At 46.5% G+C, this 17,725-nt stretch overlaps 1 protein-coding gene and 1 long non-coding RNA gene across 4 annotated transcripts; both read right to left on the bottom strand.

Annotated features, from left to right (window-relative positions):
- Nucleotides 1-415: 415 nt before the first annotated feature.
- On the bottom strand, nt 416-9,561 carry LOC120688677 (tyrosine--tRNA ligase 1, cytoplasmic-like). Of its 3 annotated transcripts, none has more exons than XM_039971068.1 (11): nt 9,444-9,561; nt 7,253-7,412; nt 6,636-6,919; nt 6,419-6,515; nt 5,907-6,012; nt 5,367-5,449; nt 3,944-4,083; nt 3,242-3,347; nt 1,667-1,726; nt 891-956; nt 416-733 (listed from the first exon to the last, which is right to left on the bottom strand). In XM_039971068.1, the coding sequence occupies exons 2-11, from the start codon at nt 7,403-7,405 to the stop codon at nt 731-733; spliced, it is 1,098 nt and encodes a 365-aa protein (XP_039827002.1). In that variant the 5' UTR covers nt 7,406-7,412; nt 9,444-9,561; the 3' UTR covers nt 416-730. The 3 variants fall into 3 exon arrangements, with proteins under 3 accessions (XP_039827002.1, XP_039827003.1, XP_039827001.1); XM_039971069.1 differs by lacking the exon at nt 9,444-9,561 and adding an exon at nt 8,301-8,732; XM_039971067.1 differs by lacking the exon at nt 9,444-9,561 and adding an exon at nt 8,328-8,732.
- Nucleotides 9,562-15,108: 5,547 nt separating this feature from the next.
- LOC120688678 lies at nt 15,109-17,510 on the bottom strand. The gene is made up of 2 exons (XR_005681173.1): nt 16,859-17,510; nt 15,109-16,602 (listed from the first exon to the last, which is right to left on the bottom strand). It is a non-coding gene; the product is annotated as an uncharacterized LOC120688678 (long non-coding RNA).
- Nucleotides 17,511-17,725: the final 215 nt, after the last annotated feature.

Raw genomic sequence — 17,725 nt, 5'->3', positions numbered from 1 at the left:
AAACAACTTAAAGTTAGGTCTTAAAAAATTTAGGAGATCATAATAAATAAAGTTTTATGATTTTAAAAAAAAGCTCGAAAAAAAATGACCTGCGCTCGACATCCAGTCATCCACAGGTATTCCCACCTCAGATATGCCATGTGGCACGTTGCTGTTTGACAGACAAATTTCCCTAAAACCTCTCCCCTGCTGTGTATAAATATATATCTAATGATCAACGAAAGCTCGCGCTGGTTCATTCCATGGTCCTGTCTCTTTACATTACTCGCAATTACTCATAATAAAATTCAGTTCGGCCTAGTAATCTAGCAAATACAACAACAACAATAACAACAGTCTTTTAGTCACAAGCAAGTTCGGGTAGACTAGAGATGGAACCCAGAAGAACCAGAGGTAAGAAAAACCCAAAAAGAGCTCAAAACAAAAGAAAAGGTTAGAAGCAAACAGCAGAAGAAACAAAATCACGGTTCTGACACAGTAATTGCTAGCCTTCAAACGCTTCTATCCTCACCTAAATCCTTAGAGATATTCCAGTCAAGTCTCTCTTAACTGACTCGTCTCAAGTGAGTTTATTTAGCATAATAATATCAAATAACTTACATATTTAAAACTATATATCATATTTTCGGGACAGTAAAATACCCCGTAGTTCATTCAATATGCTCTAGTCTAATTGATCTATATTTATTGCGTCTGGCAATATACTACTCATCCTCCTCCAGCAGTAGTATCACTTGCAAGGGAGAAAGGGGAACCCATTAGTAAATAACATGATAAAATGCCAAAAAGAAATGCTTCAGTCTATCAATTATTCAGCAGCAGTGACAATCCGAAATTGGTTTGTGGTAGCTAACAGTAAACGTGAAATAGTCAAGGACCCTTGAACTTACAAGATATGCCAACTCTTTGTTCTGCATCATAATTTTCTGCATGTCTGCAGTAATTTGATCCTGCAGCTGAATTTAGAAGGTGGAAAAATTCACAACAAAAACTTTTATCTCATCAACGTGCTTCAATTTGTCTAAGCAGACTAATTTCATTGTAGTAACAGATTCAATATACATTTGGTTGCAGAAATGGCTAATGATTACTCCATTATTTTATCTTATGGTTTCTTTAGGAGACGGCAACATTTTTCATATTTTGATTAGCATGGAGGTATGTCAAGATTGGTGCATACAACCTGATCCTCAACCCAAACACATCATCACCATTCGCCAAAAATTGATTTACGTTAACTTTATACTTTTCACTTCACCTCTATTTTAAGGTCTCTTCTCTATAAGCATTCCTTCAACAAGTGGTAATATGCAATTGGAGATCGATCAAGTGGCAAGCACACCCAAAAAGCAGAACAAGAAAATCACTAGACCAAGGAGCTAATCAGACAATTACAAAGAGACAGTAATTGTTTTGGCTACGATGATATTGGTTGTGTTGGCACAAATAGCACAAACCTTGAGCTGAAACTGTAACAAACATGACAAGGTGTAAAACAAAAAAATGATTCAGTTGTTATAATTAAACAGCAAATTCACCTCATTATTCTGAACTTGAAATTCAAAAGGTCAATTTCAGCAGCGGTGGCAGCGGTAGCATAAATGTATGTACCAACATAATAAATAATTGTGGTAAACAATAACTGTAGATTAAGAAATAAATGTACCTTGCGGGCAGTAATTAGAGCTTGAGCTTCAACGTTGCTACGGAAAAACTCACCGACAAGCTTGAAGAAAGGGGCATTGGTGAAAACAAAATAAAAAATGTTACTTCAAATATGAATTAATAAATAAAATGCAGGAGAAAACATTATGCCCAAACACCTACTGCCCAACTAATGTCAAAACTCATAACTATGTTGGTTAGCATGTTTATTTAATTGATTAGGGGCATTTACACAGGGGTGCAATAAGGTGCATGAGGTGCTGATGCACACGGAGAAGAGTTGGGATGGCTTCCTGGATGGACTTACATTTGGAATTGGAAGGATTAATTTAAAAGGTGGCTAAGGCAAAGCCACGTAGATAATAGTACAAGAATAACTCTACTGAACTTTACAGGTGAGCAAAGAAGTATGTCATGTAAACATTTTTTTAAGGGAAAGACGTTTGTTTCAATTCTTATCGCCAAAAAGATACTTCTAAAGAAAATTTTCACCATCTGTAAGTATTGTAATAACACAGCTAATATTGCAGATTGTAAATGTTCCCCCTGATCCTATATCTATTTACTTTCTCAGGAATTAAATAGGACTAAATCAAGAGTCAGGATTGAGCCCTTGTCTATTTGCCACTGTGATGGATGATATCACAAGGGACATACCAAGGAGATAGCCCTTGGTGTATACCTTTTTCTGACAAGGTGGGAGTAAATAGGAAAGCAAGTTGTGGCAGCAGCAGGGTGAGTTTGGCACTAGACATGATGGAGAGATTAGGTTGGAAGGGGCAGGTAGTGCCTGAGAAGGGTAACTTTTTGATACTTAGGATCAATGCTACAGAAAGATGGGATATCAATGAAAATGTAGCCACAGAATCCAAGCGGGTGGATGAAATGGCACCAAGCGTCTGGAATTCTCTTTGATAAGGTGCCAGCAATGGTGTATGGTGCAGAATGTTGGCCTAGTTGAAGACAACTTATTCCACAGCTAAGCATTGCAGAAATGTGTATGTTCTATGTTGCATTGGATTTGTGGTCAAACAAGAACAGACGGTGTGAAACAATGATATATGTTTGAGCCTAGGCATAGCACCAATCAAGAAAAGTTGTCCAAACACAGATTGAGATGGTTGGACATTGTCCATCAAAGACTTCCAGACAGAATCCTAAGACGTGGCAATAATATATGGGAGGAGGCAAGAAAAAGGGACTTGAAATGGAATATACATTATATATATATATATACCCCAGAGATGCTACCCCACGCGCCTGACACGAACAAGCTTCAGATCCCCTAATAATATCACTATTTATTTTCTTTATTTTCTTTTTTTTCCTCGAAGGCGCAGGAGGGCTGTGTATCAATTATAGAATAGTCGCGCGGGCGTGCGCACGCATGCACGCACGTGTGCTACATAGTATCTAAATCACCGGTTACAAGATATAGGACGACCCTTACTCTTCCCCTTTTTCTGTCAGTAACTCATCACTCATGTTGGCTTTCAACTCTAGCCTAGCCTACTGCAGCGTGGACTAAAAGGCTTTGTTGTTGCTGTTTGTAATCTAATAATAAAGCAATAGTTACCTCTAATATGTCGTTTATTGCTTTCTGGAGAGCCAACTTAACATCAACAGAATCAAGATCTCCACTTTTGTAACCAACAATAAGTTCCTCCATGCTTGAAAATATCCTGTACAAAGGTAACTGAAGCAATTAATAATTGAATATAATCAAGTCAGTACTATATCAGACCTGTTAGCATACAATTCTTTAGCTAAGGTGATTTACAAAATAGACATTTTGCATACACGATAGACCTTTCACAAACAGGTTAAAGTAGAAAAGAAGCAGATGAAAGGTTATGATGGTTATGAAAACATCATAACGACTATATTCCAAGGTTTTAAGAGAAATTGTGGATGAAACTCATCTTTGGTGCCTTGCTTGTGCTAAAGATCTTCGAGCATCTCCGAGAGCCCCCTATCTAATCTCCTACTCGAATTAAGGTTTTAGCAGCAAAAATCACCATCCAACAGTCCCCTTAAATCAACTTCTAATTTAGTTGCGTACTAAATCACCTTCCCTCCCATTAAATCTGGGGATGCTCTTAGAGCCATATGGGTTGAGTTGACACCCTTAACTTTGGAGTATGACATCTGTATTTCATAATTGGCGCCAATGCAGGTTTAACATAGGTATGTTGAAATGGGTCTTTCTAACGTAGCATTTGTATTAGGCCCTCCTTTGCATAGTTTGAGTGAGATAGTCTGAGTGAGAGAAGTTTACTTGTTATTCCCTTCCTTCCGAACAACCTCCAATTTTCCAAACCATGGGAACACAAGAGACTTTATGTACTCCAAACATGGGTTGTATAGTGCTATTCTCGGAGGACAGAAAGCACTATTTATCTTTTCATTTACATCATCCTGCAATAATAAAAAAACCATCATTTTTTGAGAATACAAAACAGTGGTTAGCAAAGCTAAAAATTAGCCCAAAACTTAAAGAATATCGTTTTCTACCAAATATGTATAACGCATTAAATATCGTTATAACCACTTACCTATGAAATTTACAAAGAGTAAGTAATTGAACTAGTGAAGCCAACCTTAAAACAATTTGAGAACTCCTTATGCAGAACAAGGATTTTCAGTTTCATAATAATAATCGGCACCCTAATGGTCACTATTGGATTTGGGTTGCTCATTATCTCCCTCAGGGGGGTAACATGTACATGGTGGGGCTGGCAGCAGTTTGCTGGGCATTATGGCGCACTACAAATTCTGTCTGTTTCAAGGAGAAAAGGGTGAAGTCACCAACTGAGATTGTTTGCATGATGTGTTCCTTTCTTATCTACTGGCGGCTTCTCAAGAGTGGACTACAGCAGCAGGTGGTTCAAAGCGTCGAGGTGGTAAAGGACATCGCGCTCCACTTCCACCGTGCGGAGCCTCAAATTCGAGACAATGAAGACAGACAGATCATTCCTTTCGTCGGGTGACTCAGTTGAAGCACGTGACCAGAGCGTGGTGATCCTTTGCAAAAGGACAGAAGGAGAAAGGACCTGGATGTTTTGTTTGTTTTTGCGTTCAGTTCACTTTCTGCTCAGCATGTTTGCTGATTTTGGCTGTGATCATGTATCGTACGTACGCTCTGGGATTTTGTTGCTTCCGTTAGCAGTAGTCAGCTTGTAGTTCTAACGTGGTCGGTAGAGACCCATTTTGGCGCTGGGGTCTGTGATGTGCATTTGTGCCCTTTGCGCGCATTTGCATATCGTGATGATGGTGTAGGTGGTATCTTTTCTTTAAACAGGACAGACTGTAATTTCGTTGCCTTGGTAATGAAATTCTGTATTACCGGTGTGGAAAAAAAAATTTGGCACCCTAATGATTACAAACCTCCTAAAAAGTGCCAAAAAAGACTCTTAGGCACTACCTTGTTACAAGGAACACAATCATTTATTTGGGCAGTGAAATATATAGAACCTATGTGTGTGTGATGTGGGAGGGGGCGGGCTAATTATTCTGCTCTCCATTTCAATTTTTGTGAAGGCTCAATGTTCACACAGTAGCTTCATAATAACCAATGTGTTACAATAGGGGCTTTCTGTCCTCCAAAACTATTGAATTGAAAAAATTTATGCAAGTTCAGACAAGAAATGCAAAAGGAGACTGACTATCTGCTGTGGTGTAATGATGCTTAAACTAGTTACCTCCTCATCTAACATGAAGATAGTCCGTCCTGGATCTCTCTTGTCCTCGAAGTCAGGATCTTCTAGTAAATTAGGTAGCACACCTGTAAGTCAGGTTAAGGATATTTGACATGATATATCACCACTCTGAAAAGTTGCAGCTCTCCCCCATCAATCCTCCAAGACCAACTCACTTTTCTCCCATGAACGATTTGAGTCGATGGATTGTATTGAGTTGCATGCACCGACCAGTTCAATCCAAAAGCTTAAGTTCATGGGATAGGTGTATTAGACGTACATACTACATATACAAGACACTATACATGTATATGTACTGCAAGTACTTCTACAAGACGCTATACATGTCTAATAAGGTGGTCAATTCATTTATACTTCAACAGATTGGTTTAAAAACTTGAGATAAGAGGTATGTGCTAAAAAAAAGTCTCAAAAGTAGTTATTAGCACAGAAGTACAAGCACAATCATAAACAAACTAGATAACACGCGAGCACCCAGAAAAGCAAGCAGACATAAAACATAGAGGGTCTGAATAAGGATACGGTGCAGCAAAATAGTTGGTTTATTCCCCTTGTATATATCATCACAGTAATCTTTAGCTAGCATGATGATTTCTCGCTGATCCTTGCTGAATAGCCATACATCTGCCTGCGACAATAAAACCCAAAAGGGATGAGTCCTTTCAAGCAGTCAACATTATACACTCACTATATGATGAAACTGACTCGTTTTCGTTTTGCTAGCCTAGAAGCGGTGCCTGATGTAAGCTGGTGCTCCCAGAACACAAACTTTCTAAGCTTCTAATAAAAGCTGGAACAAATTATCTTTGGTTTAAAAATGGTCACAAAAATTAATGCAAATCTGAAGAAAGAGAAATATGTGGCCTACTTGAAGACTATTATATGTTCATGCTGCTTGAACAATGGCAATTGTGTGCCTCTGAATTGACTGGTTTGTATAAAAGGAGTCTTAAGCCCTAATTTGTCTTATACGAGCATCAAAAACAAAAGTATTAATGCTATCTAAATAATGAAGCCAATACTAAAAAAACAACCTTCTGGCATAGTATAGCAGCAACTTGCATACAAGGGTGAATTATCTCTGCAGCAGGCAGCCTTCCAGGCCCATAGGGGGGCATATAAGACGAATAACTGCAGCAAAACAATAATAAATAGATATGTGTTACGCAATAGTGAGAAATCTTTTGACGGAGAAATGAGAACAGAAACTGGCAATTAAAATAATGTCCTGAATCTGTAAATAGGAGATACCTTGCCATTCTTTTCACGGTGTATTTTCTTGAGACATCCATTGCAAGTGGCCAGTAATCAAGTGCGTGATGATTCAGTTCATCTGACAACCATTTAATATCTACTTTGTCAACGTACATGCCAGCTGCTTTCCACATGGCGATATTGTAGGAGCCAATGGTCCGTATTTTATTTAGGTTACTACCGATCTTAGGGTGCCGCTGCAGAAACCAATCTGCCATCAGTATTTTAACCACACAACCAGCTGTCACCATTTTGTTGACATATATTGTCTTCAATATACCCTGCAAAAATGGGAGCAGTCAAACCACCAATTCATTTTGTGATCAAAGTGTTCAATGATAAACAGCTCTGAAACATTTACAGACCAATGGCCTGTTTGGTGCTGTTATTTTTTTGTAATTATATAAAAATGTATTAACTTCATAATTTTTAAGAACTTATGACATATCAATTATGCAAATAAATTAAAAAAAATATCTAGAAGCATCAATGTTTGTCCTATAGAAAGAGGAGTGGGGCTGTGTAGGGTCTGATATCACAAACCTACATCTTCAAGATCCACATTAAAAACATTTGAGAATGCTGTGCAAAGGGGTTCTTTTTGGTTGCTATACCTGCTCTATGTCCATCACAGGGGATGGCTCAAACCAAACATAACAGATGGGATCACGCTTCTTCTTTAGCAATAGGCATAGCCCATCCTCATAAATGCACTCCTCCCCAATGCTCCTCAGAACTGCAAATCTCTCATCAGATCTTATCTCCATTGTATCCCTGTAGAATAAACACCAAGATTCACATTTCACGATCACATTATGACTTCCATGAAAACATATGCTTAGAAAGTATTCCCACCGCCCCAAAAAGAATGTTAGCTTTGTCCCAAGTCAAACTATTTAAGTTTTACCAAGTTTATATAGAGAAGAGTATCAACATTTATAAAAACAAATAAGCATACTAAGAAAATATATTTATGATGAATTAAGAGATGCTTAATTGGCATGCAGTACAGTCACTAAACAATTAGCACAAACACAATTGTAATGTTGAAAGTTTTGTTTTTTAATAATAAAAAAATTGAAAACTCGAATTAAAGTGGAATTATTTTGAATTATAGTGGTATTATTTTTTCCAGTGCTGTAAATAATTTCCAGAGGCATACTTCTCATACTTATAAGTTGGGTTGATACTATGATCAGGAAAGATGTTGCTGATACATAAGTGCTCAGCTAATGGTAGCTTAATCGATTCTACAGTTGTGGTGCTTCAGTCATTCAAGAAGAATTGTGAGAATGTGCCACGAAACGGGAAAGGACCAAGCGATCCTTGTACCTCCTGGGATGGAATTTTTTGTTCTAATAGGAGGGTGACCAAACTGTGAGTACTTGAATCCGCATACTGTAGTAAAAAAGGGAAAGACTACACTTCAGGCGCAGTGGCGGAGCTCGGATAAAAATTTAGGTGGGGCGCATCGCAAACATAAGTTTTTAATAGTATCTTGAGGACGCACATCAATAGGTAATCTATGTCAAAATTAAACCATGATTGATGATCGTACCTCTTATTTGAAGATAATTGTCCATTAATTCAACAAAGACCAATTAAACAAGAAAAAATATCCAATTTAAAGACCAAACTCCAATATTCCAAGAGCTAAGAAACCTGTCAATTTGAAGAACAAATCAGTACCGCAGTGGTCGGTGGCTCAGGCCTTGCCGCTTCAGGGGTCGCCGGGTCGGGGCTGCTCGCTCAGGGGCTCGCCGGCTGCCCGGCTGCACGGATCGGGGCGCCTCTGGCCGTCTGGCGCCTGGCGCCTGGCGGTCTGGCCGCCTGGCCGCGGCCGAGGGGGCGGAAGCGCGGCGCGGGGCGGCTCCGCGGCTGTAGGCAGGCAGCCCTGCGGGGCGCAGGTCCGCAGCAGGCTAGCGCCTAGGCCTAGCGGAGAGCCGGAGAGGAGGGCCGGACTGCCGTCTGCCGGAGCCAGAGCACGCGGGCGGCGCAGTTTGGCAGCGGCGGCGCGGATTGGAGGGCGGGCAGCATGGAGCAGTCGAGCAGAGCAGGGGATCCCGTGACTGATGTGTGAGGAGGGTTGGGGATGGGGCACTTGGGCCGAGCAATGGGCTTATTGGGCCTTTTCCTAACTGTCGTCTCTCTCTCTCCCCCCGTTTTTGCCTGTGCAGGCGACGGACGCCGCCGCCGGCCGCCGCGGCGCCGCTCTGCCAGCTCGCCGGAAGGGAAGATGATAGCGGGGACCTTGTTGTGCTACTCCGGCGGTAGGTGGGGCAGCTGCCCCACCCTGCCGCATGGGGAGCCCTAGCGCGTCCACCTCTTCCCCTCCCCCTCCCGCGGTGGACTACCTTCTTCCTGCGGCGAGCTCCAACCATGGCGCCCCTGCCCGACCTGGCCCAGCCACCTCAATGCCGCCAGAACCCTAGGCCGCCGGCCACTACCCCCGCTGTCTGGCCTATCTGCCTGGCTGCCTCCCCCGGCCGACTCCTTCTATACCCACCGGATTTGGAGAAGAAAGAGTGGGAGAGGTGGAGAGAGGGAGGGCGGTGGACTTCTGGCGAGGTCGTCGTCTTCGACTCCGACGAGGTTTCACCGGAACCCTAGCCGCGGGAGCGGGCAACAGTCGAGCGCCGGCGCGGTGGGGCGCGGGCGCAGGGAAGAGTCGCCGGAGGGGGGAGAGAGGGAGAGCGCGTGGGGGCGACGCAGGCGTGGGAGCACGCCTGAAAACGTGAGTAAAAAAACTTCCTTTTTGCAGACTGCACAACACTCTGCTGAAACTTCATATTTGCAGGAAATTACCGGCGATGGTGACGGCGGGGTCGCGACGGAAATGGCGGGTGCGACGAGAGACGCTGGTGCCGGAGGCGGCACTGAACTCCTCGTCAAGCTCGGTGGTTGTCAGGGGTTCTCCCAGTCAGGGTTTCAAAAACCAATGCTACTGTTCAAAACCGGAACAGTAGCACAAAAAATGACTTTTGTATTTTTGGATTTAGAAACATAAAATATAAAAAACCGGACCCGATTTACCGTCCTGTCCCGGACCGGAAACGGAAAAAAAAATCCGGAAACCGGCGGTTCCCGTCCGGTTTTTGAAACCCTGCTCCCAACCGCTGCCGCCGTTGGTGGAGACGTCTTGGGAGAGGCGGCGGCGGCGGCGCCTAAACCTCAGAGGCAAGACGCAAGCGCAGAGCGAGACGATAGGAGACGCTAGGGGTCTTGGGGCGGAGTCAGGATTTATTTTATTTTATTTTTATTTTATATGAATTCAGAGGAGTCGAGAGTTGGAATCGGGAGGAAGGAGTTGCGGTGGGCCGTTTGCTTCTATTTCTATATATAAAAGTTCTTGAGCTAGGTGGTTGGTGAGGCTATCCACGTCGTCCCGATCGCTGCCTATCATCCGATCATCATCGGACGGCTCAGAACGCGTCCCACGTTTCCGTGTGTGCGCGCGCGTGTGGTCTGCGCGCCGCCGCATCCGCGTCGTGGTTCACATTTGCTTTTTCAAAATTCACATTGACGCCCGCCACTGCCTTAGAGAATGGCCGCTGTCGGTGTTTCTCGGGTTCACATTTTTTGTCGGGTCTGGGTAAAAAAAAATCTCCCCCCTATCTTGTCGCTGCCCCGCCCCTCCTGCACAGCCGCCGCCCCACCCCCTCCACCCCGCCCCTCTCCCCAAGACCCGTCTCGCGCCGCCGCCGCCGCGTCCCGGCGGGCAGAGCGTGACCACGGCTTCCGGCGGTCAGAGCGCGACCACGTGTTCCGGCGCCACCCTAGTGGGCGGCCGGCCGCGAACGCCTCCAGCCCGGCGAATCTCGGCCGCTCCTCCCCGGCGGAGATCGGCCGCGGCTCCGGCCAGCATGGTAGGCAGACGCCCTCGGTGGCGGCAGCGGCCCACTCTCCTCGTCCTCCCCTCGCTCTCCCTCGCAGTCGCGCGGCGAGCGGACAGCTGCCGGCCTACGCAAGGTCGGCTCCATCCCTCCCCACCTCACGCTCGTCGGCTAAGATGGCTAGCCCCCCTCCCCCCTCCCCGCGCCATCCGTATCCCCGGTGGCCGGCCTCGACAGGGCGCCGCACGGCGAGGCGGGCGGCGTGCTCCCTGCCAATGCGGCGGTGTCCTCGCGGGTCCATGGCGGCGGACGTCCGGATCTGCGCGGCGGCTGCCCGATCCAATCAGATCCGGCGGCGCTCGGAGCTCCGTGGCTGGAGTTCTGGCGCGGTGGCATTGACGAGGAGAACCGCAGCCTCAGTTCTGGCGCCGCACTCGGAGATCCGCGGCCGGAGTTCTGGCGGCCGCCCGATCCTCTGCTCCGGTCGCCAAGGGCCGCAGCACCCTACGCCTCCTCCTATGCATGCTGCTGGGGCGCTCGTCCTCGCCGACGCCACCAAGAAGGCCGTCGCCGTCCTCATGGGCACATCTGAGGTCGAGGGCGTCGTATATATGCACATCCAGACCAAAAGCTAAACATGATCACTCTAATACCACTGTAAGGAAACGTTATGCTAGCGATAAGGATCTCATGTAAGCAGATGATCATAGAGTGTTACCCCTCGACGCGCAGTGCAGCAGAAGATGCGTTGGAGTAGACTTGTCCAACGTAGGCGCGCGTCGATGAAGAGGAAGTAGTAGATCACGTCACGAACGGATCGTCTCCTCCTTGCCGATCAGCACCGCAACAGCAACAGCACCTCCACGGAGTCACACGTGCGGGAGAAGGAACGCCGTACGCCGATGTGCTAGCACCGCACGCAAGGCTGGAGGAGAGCGGCGGCCAGGAGGGAGGGCGGCTAGGGTTTGGGCGCAGCAAAGGGTGTGGCGCCCCTAGCCCCCTCCCTCATATATATAGAGCACGCTAATAGGCCATTGACCATGTAGGCCCATTAGTAACCCTAATCGCTTATGGATCAATATCCATGTGGGCCTTTAATCCATATTGTTATGATTGTCTCTTTGGCATATCACCAACAGGAGACGCAACGGCAAGGCGCCGGCCGGAGACGCAGCTGACGGCGAGCCTCCAAGCCTCGCCGGCAAGGCGCCGGCCGGAGACGCAGTTGACGGCGAGACTCCACGCCACGCCGGCAAGGCACCGGCGGGAGACGCAGCTGACGGCGAAGTCAGCGATCGCCACCAGATCGCCACACCGAGAAAACCGGGATTCAAAATTCAAAACACAAAGTTTATGGTCGCGAACACTTAGCAGCCCCTGCTCACGTATCCCTATCCCATGCCCATGCGTATGTGCAGTAATCAGTTCGGACTTGGGAGTGGAACCTGCGCACATCTGAACGAAGTTATGAGGCGCAGAGGCAGGAGCAGATTTGGTAGGTTCCCTTGGTGTCAGGATCAACCAAGTTATCTGACGATACTGAAGATGGGCCATTCAGACTTCATTCGTCGGAGAGAGCGAGCGTAGCTCTGAACAAGGCGTTTTCATAGCTGCAGGACGATACTGACGAATTCTCTTGAGAAACGGGGTTAGCAGGGCTCCTTAACCCAGGGCAACTGGTGAATGAGATCAGCAATGAATCTACCAACTACTGCCCGCCGGCTAGCTCGGTTTCTCGTTGTTCAGACAATTCAGAGAATTCCAATTCAGACAACACATGGCCCACAATTCATACAACACATACTACACTACTGTAACTCTGAACACTCAGACAACACATGGCCAATGCACATGAGCACATCACACGATTTTCAACTTTGAAGTTCGATTCACTTTGCTGCAATGTGCTGGTGATCGAATTACACGTCCAGTATTACACAGAGGCATTTGATCCTGTCCCCTGCAGAGCTTAGACCCTCTCAAACGATGAGACCAAACATCGCCTCACAGGCCTAGAGCTCCCGCATCTCGCCTGGCTCCGCTCGCGAAGGATCGGGTGCATCTTCCTCTGTCTTTGCTCCAACATCTTGGGCGGCTTGATCTCCTTGGTCTTCCGCTTTTGCTTGGCGTCTTCCACGGCCCGGTATCCCTCCCGGAGCTTGCGCTTGGTAGCCTCCATCTTCTCCTCGAAAGGCGGCGTTGTCTTCGGCATCGACTCTGGAATCGTCGTTGCAGTTGCAGCTTTCGCCTTCTCCGTCGTCCTCGGGTGATGGCTGCCAGCAGCCATCGGTTTCGTCTTGTTCGTCAAGGGATGAGAGGCATCCGCCGCCTTGACACGGGACAGATCGTCGAGTTTCTTCATGGCCGCGCTGGTCCTGGCGATGTCTTCCTCGATGGCCGCGCTCCACCCGCGGATGACGTCGCGCGCGAGCCCGCTGACGCGGGCGGACTGGTGGCACCTCAGGGAGCCAACTGCCTTGGCGAGATCCGCGGAGGACGCCAGCATCCCCGGCACCGCCTCCGCGGGCACCGCCTGCAGCGTCAGGAGCGACTCCGCCATGAAGCCGTCGAGCACGACGCAGAGCTCCTCGGCCCCGCCCCGCGGCCGCCGTCCCCCGCCGGGACGCCGCAGAGCAGCTCCACGACGTCGCCCCTCGCGCTGCGGAACTCGTCGCGGCAGAGCGCCGGGCCGGCAGCCTCGATCGCGGCGTCCACCTGGCCGAACGCCGCGAAGAATGGCTTCCAGCGGCGGAGCGGGCTCTGCCCCGCCATGGCGGCGGCAGCGGCACCGGCAGCGGCGGCGTGCGCGAGAGCGAGATCGGCGAGGCGGCGTATGGGAGGGAGAGCGAGATCGGCGAATTGTGGGCGGATGGGAGTGGAGAGAGCGGGGATGCGGGAGGGGGGGATTATAGCGCTCTTCGGGGGGGGGGGGGGGGGATTGCTGCTGTGTTCTAGTCGGACGCGGATCGGCGAGCACCGCCATTACGCGAAAGCATTCCGATCGGATTGCATTGGCGTGCGGAAGAAGCAGAGTGCGGCGTGGCGTCAGCGTGGGGTGATTGCCACGTGGCCGCAGAAGGGGTTGGCGGCGGCGTTCGAGTCCGAAACGGGGGCGAGCTCGGGTGGGAAGCGCTTCCGCGAGGAAACCGCAGATCGGATGTCGGGTGGCCGCCGTAGTGCTCCGGCGGGCGACGCTCTCGGATGTCGGATGAGCCGCAGAGGAGAGGGGGAGAGAGAAGGTTCCACGCGGACTTGGCCTTTTTTCGTTTTTGGGCCCATCTTGTGATGCCCGGCGGCCGGCCTTCCTCTTGGTAATGTAGGCTGGAGGAGATTCGGCCCTGCTCGCCGTGGGCTGAGTGAATTCCTCTCCAGCTTCACAGGAGAGAGGGGTGCTCGGAATCAATCAATCATTCACTAGAAACTGCTGTGGCGCGGCTTTGCCGCACCCGAACTGAGTTGGGCTAGTGTTTGGCCATCTTCTAATGGAACGTACAATGTTTGGCCACTCTTAACTGTGCACTGATAGTTTACTTGATTAGTAACTTTCTTCCAGTGGATATGTAGTAGTTGCCAATGCATCTGAGAGTGGCCAATTCAAAGGTTGGAGCATATAAGAGTTTGAGTATGCTTAAGAGTTTCGGTCTTTCAGATATAGATATATAACTTAGGCCTTGTTTAGTTCGTAAAATTTTTTGGATTTTGATACCATAGCACTTTTGTTGTTATTTGGCAACTAATGTCTAATTATGGACTAATTGGCCTTAAAAGATTCATCTTGTCGTTTACAGTTAAATTATGTAATTAGTTATTTTTTCAACTGCATTTAATGCTCCATGCATGTGTCCAAAGATTCGATGTGATGTGTATTGTATGAAATTTTTTGGGAACTAAACATGACCTTAAGATATCAATTTTTATAGATACAAAGATATCGTTCCAATCTTTCACCCATGTTCACACAAATAAAATTGCACATTTCAAGAGGTTGCTTCATATAGACATAAGGGCATGTACAATGGTTAGTCGGCTGCCGTCTGTATATGTCTAGAATAGCGCACGCAAACGACAGAACAAACAACCTGTACAATGGTGTGGCTGTGTGATTGTATATAAGCTATTTAATACATGGCTAGACACATGGGACATGGTGATCAAACATTTGAAACTGATCTTTGCGTATTGGTTTGTGGCATACATGAAAGAATCATTTGTGAATGCAAAATTACATGTGTATTTTTAAGAGATGATAGTATATATGCAAATAAATCACATGAAAATAAATTATTTGTGCCCGTTAGAATGTAGTATATTTATATCAATAAATAAAATACATGATAGCAACCAAGATCTATTGAACATCCTAAAAACGTCCTAAACATCCTAAATTACCAACAGGTTTTGCACAGGTTCTGCAGCAGACTGTGCACTTGTTGATCAAAAAAGAAACAATGTCGAGCTGCATACCTATGTCATCTTCTTCAGATGCCGATGACATTTTCTTGCTTCAGATGCCGAGGACAAAAACAGCACACAGGCGCAGCACAAGAAAAGTGCCCACGATGTGCTTTCATATAATCATATATATATACAGAAGTTCACATTCACAAATTGGTCACACAGACATTCTCAAGACTGGCTTTCAGAAAAAATTCAGGAACTTCAAATAGCACCAGAAGTTTGACCATTGTAACCAATTAATAAACTAGAAACAAGTCTGACATTTCAAAAACTAAGTACAGAGCCTCCTCTGAAATTTCATAAACTAACTATAGAGCCTGCTCATGCACCAGCCTCTTATGCAGATCCTCCTATCTTGTTTTTGAGCACTAAGAAACTAACAACAGAGCCTCCTATCTCTTCAGCCAGTGTAACATTTTGCTCCAATTTTGCCTTCCTTCTTGTACCTGTAAGGCACATTGAATTGCTGTCAGTTCAGGGGCAAAAATGCAGACCAGTTCAGGAGAAAAAAATGTAGATCTACCATTAAGTGAAAAATGGTGCTTTCAGGGAAACAAAAAAACTTTACACATCTCCAATACCCCTTGGATTCTGCTTATGCATAATAATGTAGAAGCAAAGAAAAATTATCAAGGTGTGTAGGTTGAGTTCCAGTAAAAGGTGTGTAGGAGAAAAAAAATATCTGTAACAGCTCACTGTCAGTTCAGGAGTAAAAATGCCTGTAACAGCTCAGGAAAGAAAAAATGTCTGTAACATTTAACTACAGGATAATTTTTCATAGAAAACAAACATTTCAGAAAATTAAGTGGTACTGACTCCATCTATTATCATCTACTTAAATGCAATTTCACTAATTAAGTGCTACTGCCAGACTTCACTCAATTGACTAAAAACTGAAACTGGAACTCACCTTAGTACATATCAGGAAATATTGACTGCAGAAAATTGTAGCACATCCATACAGGCTTCAGTTTCAGAATGTTATAGAAAAAAAAAACATTTCAGTGCATCTCTATATGAACCATGCAGCATTCAGGCATTCAGTTGCAGAAACACTGCTTGCCAAACTAAATATAAAATTCCAGCACATCCATACAGGCTTCAGTTTTAGAATGTTATAGAAAAAAACATTTCAGTGCATCTCTATATGAACCATGTAGCATTTAGTGCATTCAGTACTGCTTGCCAAACTAAACAGAAATTGACACCATGTGTGGCTGATAAATTCTGAGCACACCTAGCAGAAAATGGTGAGACTGAATGCAAAGTGGCAGTGCTCAACATTCAAAAAATGGCCTTAACCTTGACTTAGTTTTCACTGACAAGAAAATAAAATTTGTTATGTTTTCTAATTAGTAGTCAGTAGCATATTCCAATGATGTAATCTTCTTGTGTTCGCCATTGCCAAACTAAAAGTCCCTAACAGAATTCACACTACAATTTGGAAGCTGGAACAAAAATTCTCACAACAAAGTGCTAAGAAGCCTTACCATTCTGTCGGATCGGCATATATACACACACATGCATGACATGTTCAGTTTCAGAAACCCATTCAGTTTGTAGCATGGGAAGGGAAACTAAAAAACAGCATGATCATTCTGGTCCAAGAATTAGGGTGCAACATCACCAGACCAGAAAACAGAAATAATTTTAGGGCGAGCATCCAATTTCACCTGTACCAAACACGTGAAGTGAATGAACAACAAGCCAGAAATTTAGGGTGAGCATCCAATTTCATGAATCTAGCTTACTAAAACAAACAAGAAATCCAAACAAGAAATTTCTGTGTATTCTAACCGCACCGGCTATCTACTGCCAAAAAAAGATATTACTTGAGTTCTTTATTACACATCTATTACAGCATACAAACATCCATTGCAATTCAGGCTGCAACCAAAGTTCTCACAAGAATGTGTTCACAAAACGTACCATTCTGTGGGATCGGCATGAATCCATGGTTGAGACTGTGATTGATGCTAGGCCATGGTCGAAGACATCAGGTTGGGGCTGCCAGAGAAGCTCATGCCGCCATTGGACCTTGGGGTGGCCGGGAACATACCGCCGCCGGTCGATCTTGGGGGGGGGGGGGGGGGGGGGGGGGGGGTTGGGTGTTACCGGCGAGACTGCGGCCGGTGAAGTTTTGCTCTACGGGCGGACGACCCAGCTCCTGCGCCGCCGTCGCAGCTTCCCTCCTGTGCGCCGTCGTCGCCATCGACGACGTCTCGAGCTTTTGAGCCCGTGCCCGCACCGCTATCTCCTACCACTGGCGCGTCGTCGACGCAATTAGGAGATCACGTGCCGCTGCTGCGGATTGCTGGTTCTCCGACCCCATTGCGCCGCCGGGAAGGACCAAGCTCCTGCAATGGATTGTGAAGGGGAGGGAAGGAGGGGGGGGGGGGGGGGGGGTGAAGAGCGTGCGCCCGTGGGGATTTCGCGCCATCTTCGGCACCTTGGCCGCCAAAATTAACCTGGGGAGCACCGGATCGCCCGCCCCGTCGCCGAGTCGCCGCTGCGCCGTACAACGGGCGACGAGGCGTCGATTTGAGCTCGGGCCACGAGCCCAGGCCCCACGCCGGCGTCTGGCGAGGCAACGGCAACGCCCGTTTTGGCTGGCGAGGCAACGGCAACGCCCGTTTTTTGAGTTAATGACCTCGCTAATCGGAAAAAACCAGATAAAGACGATGCAATAATGGCCGTTGTACATGCCCTAAGAGTGCTTCAAAGAAATTAATGTAGGAGGCCAGCCTTTGAAGATTATGTGTTTTATGCTATTTAACTGAAGTTATGAGCTATCAG

Source organism: Panicum virgatum, chromosome 9N (assembly GCF_016808335.1).
Source record: "Panicum virgatum strain AP13 chromosome 9N, P.virgatum_v5, whole genome shotgun sequence".
Taxonomy (NCBI): Eukaryota; Viridiplantae; Streptophyta; class Magnoliopsida; order Poales; family Poaceae; genus Panicum; species Panicum virgatum.
The sequence above is the reverse complement of the archived record's forward strand: the minus strand, read 5'-3'. Positions and strand labels throughout refer to the sequence as shown.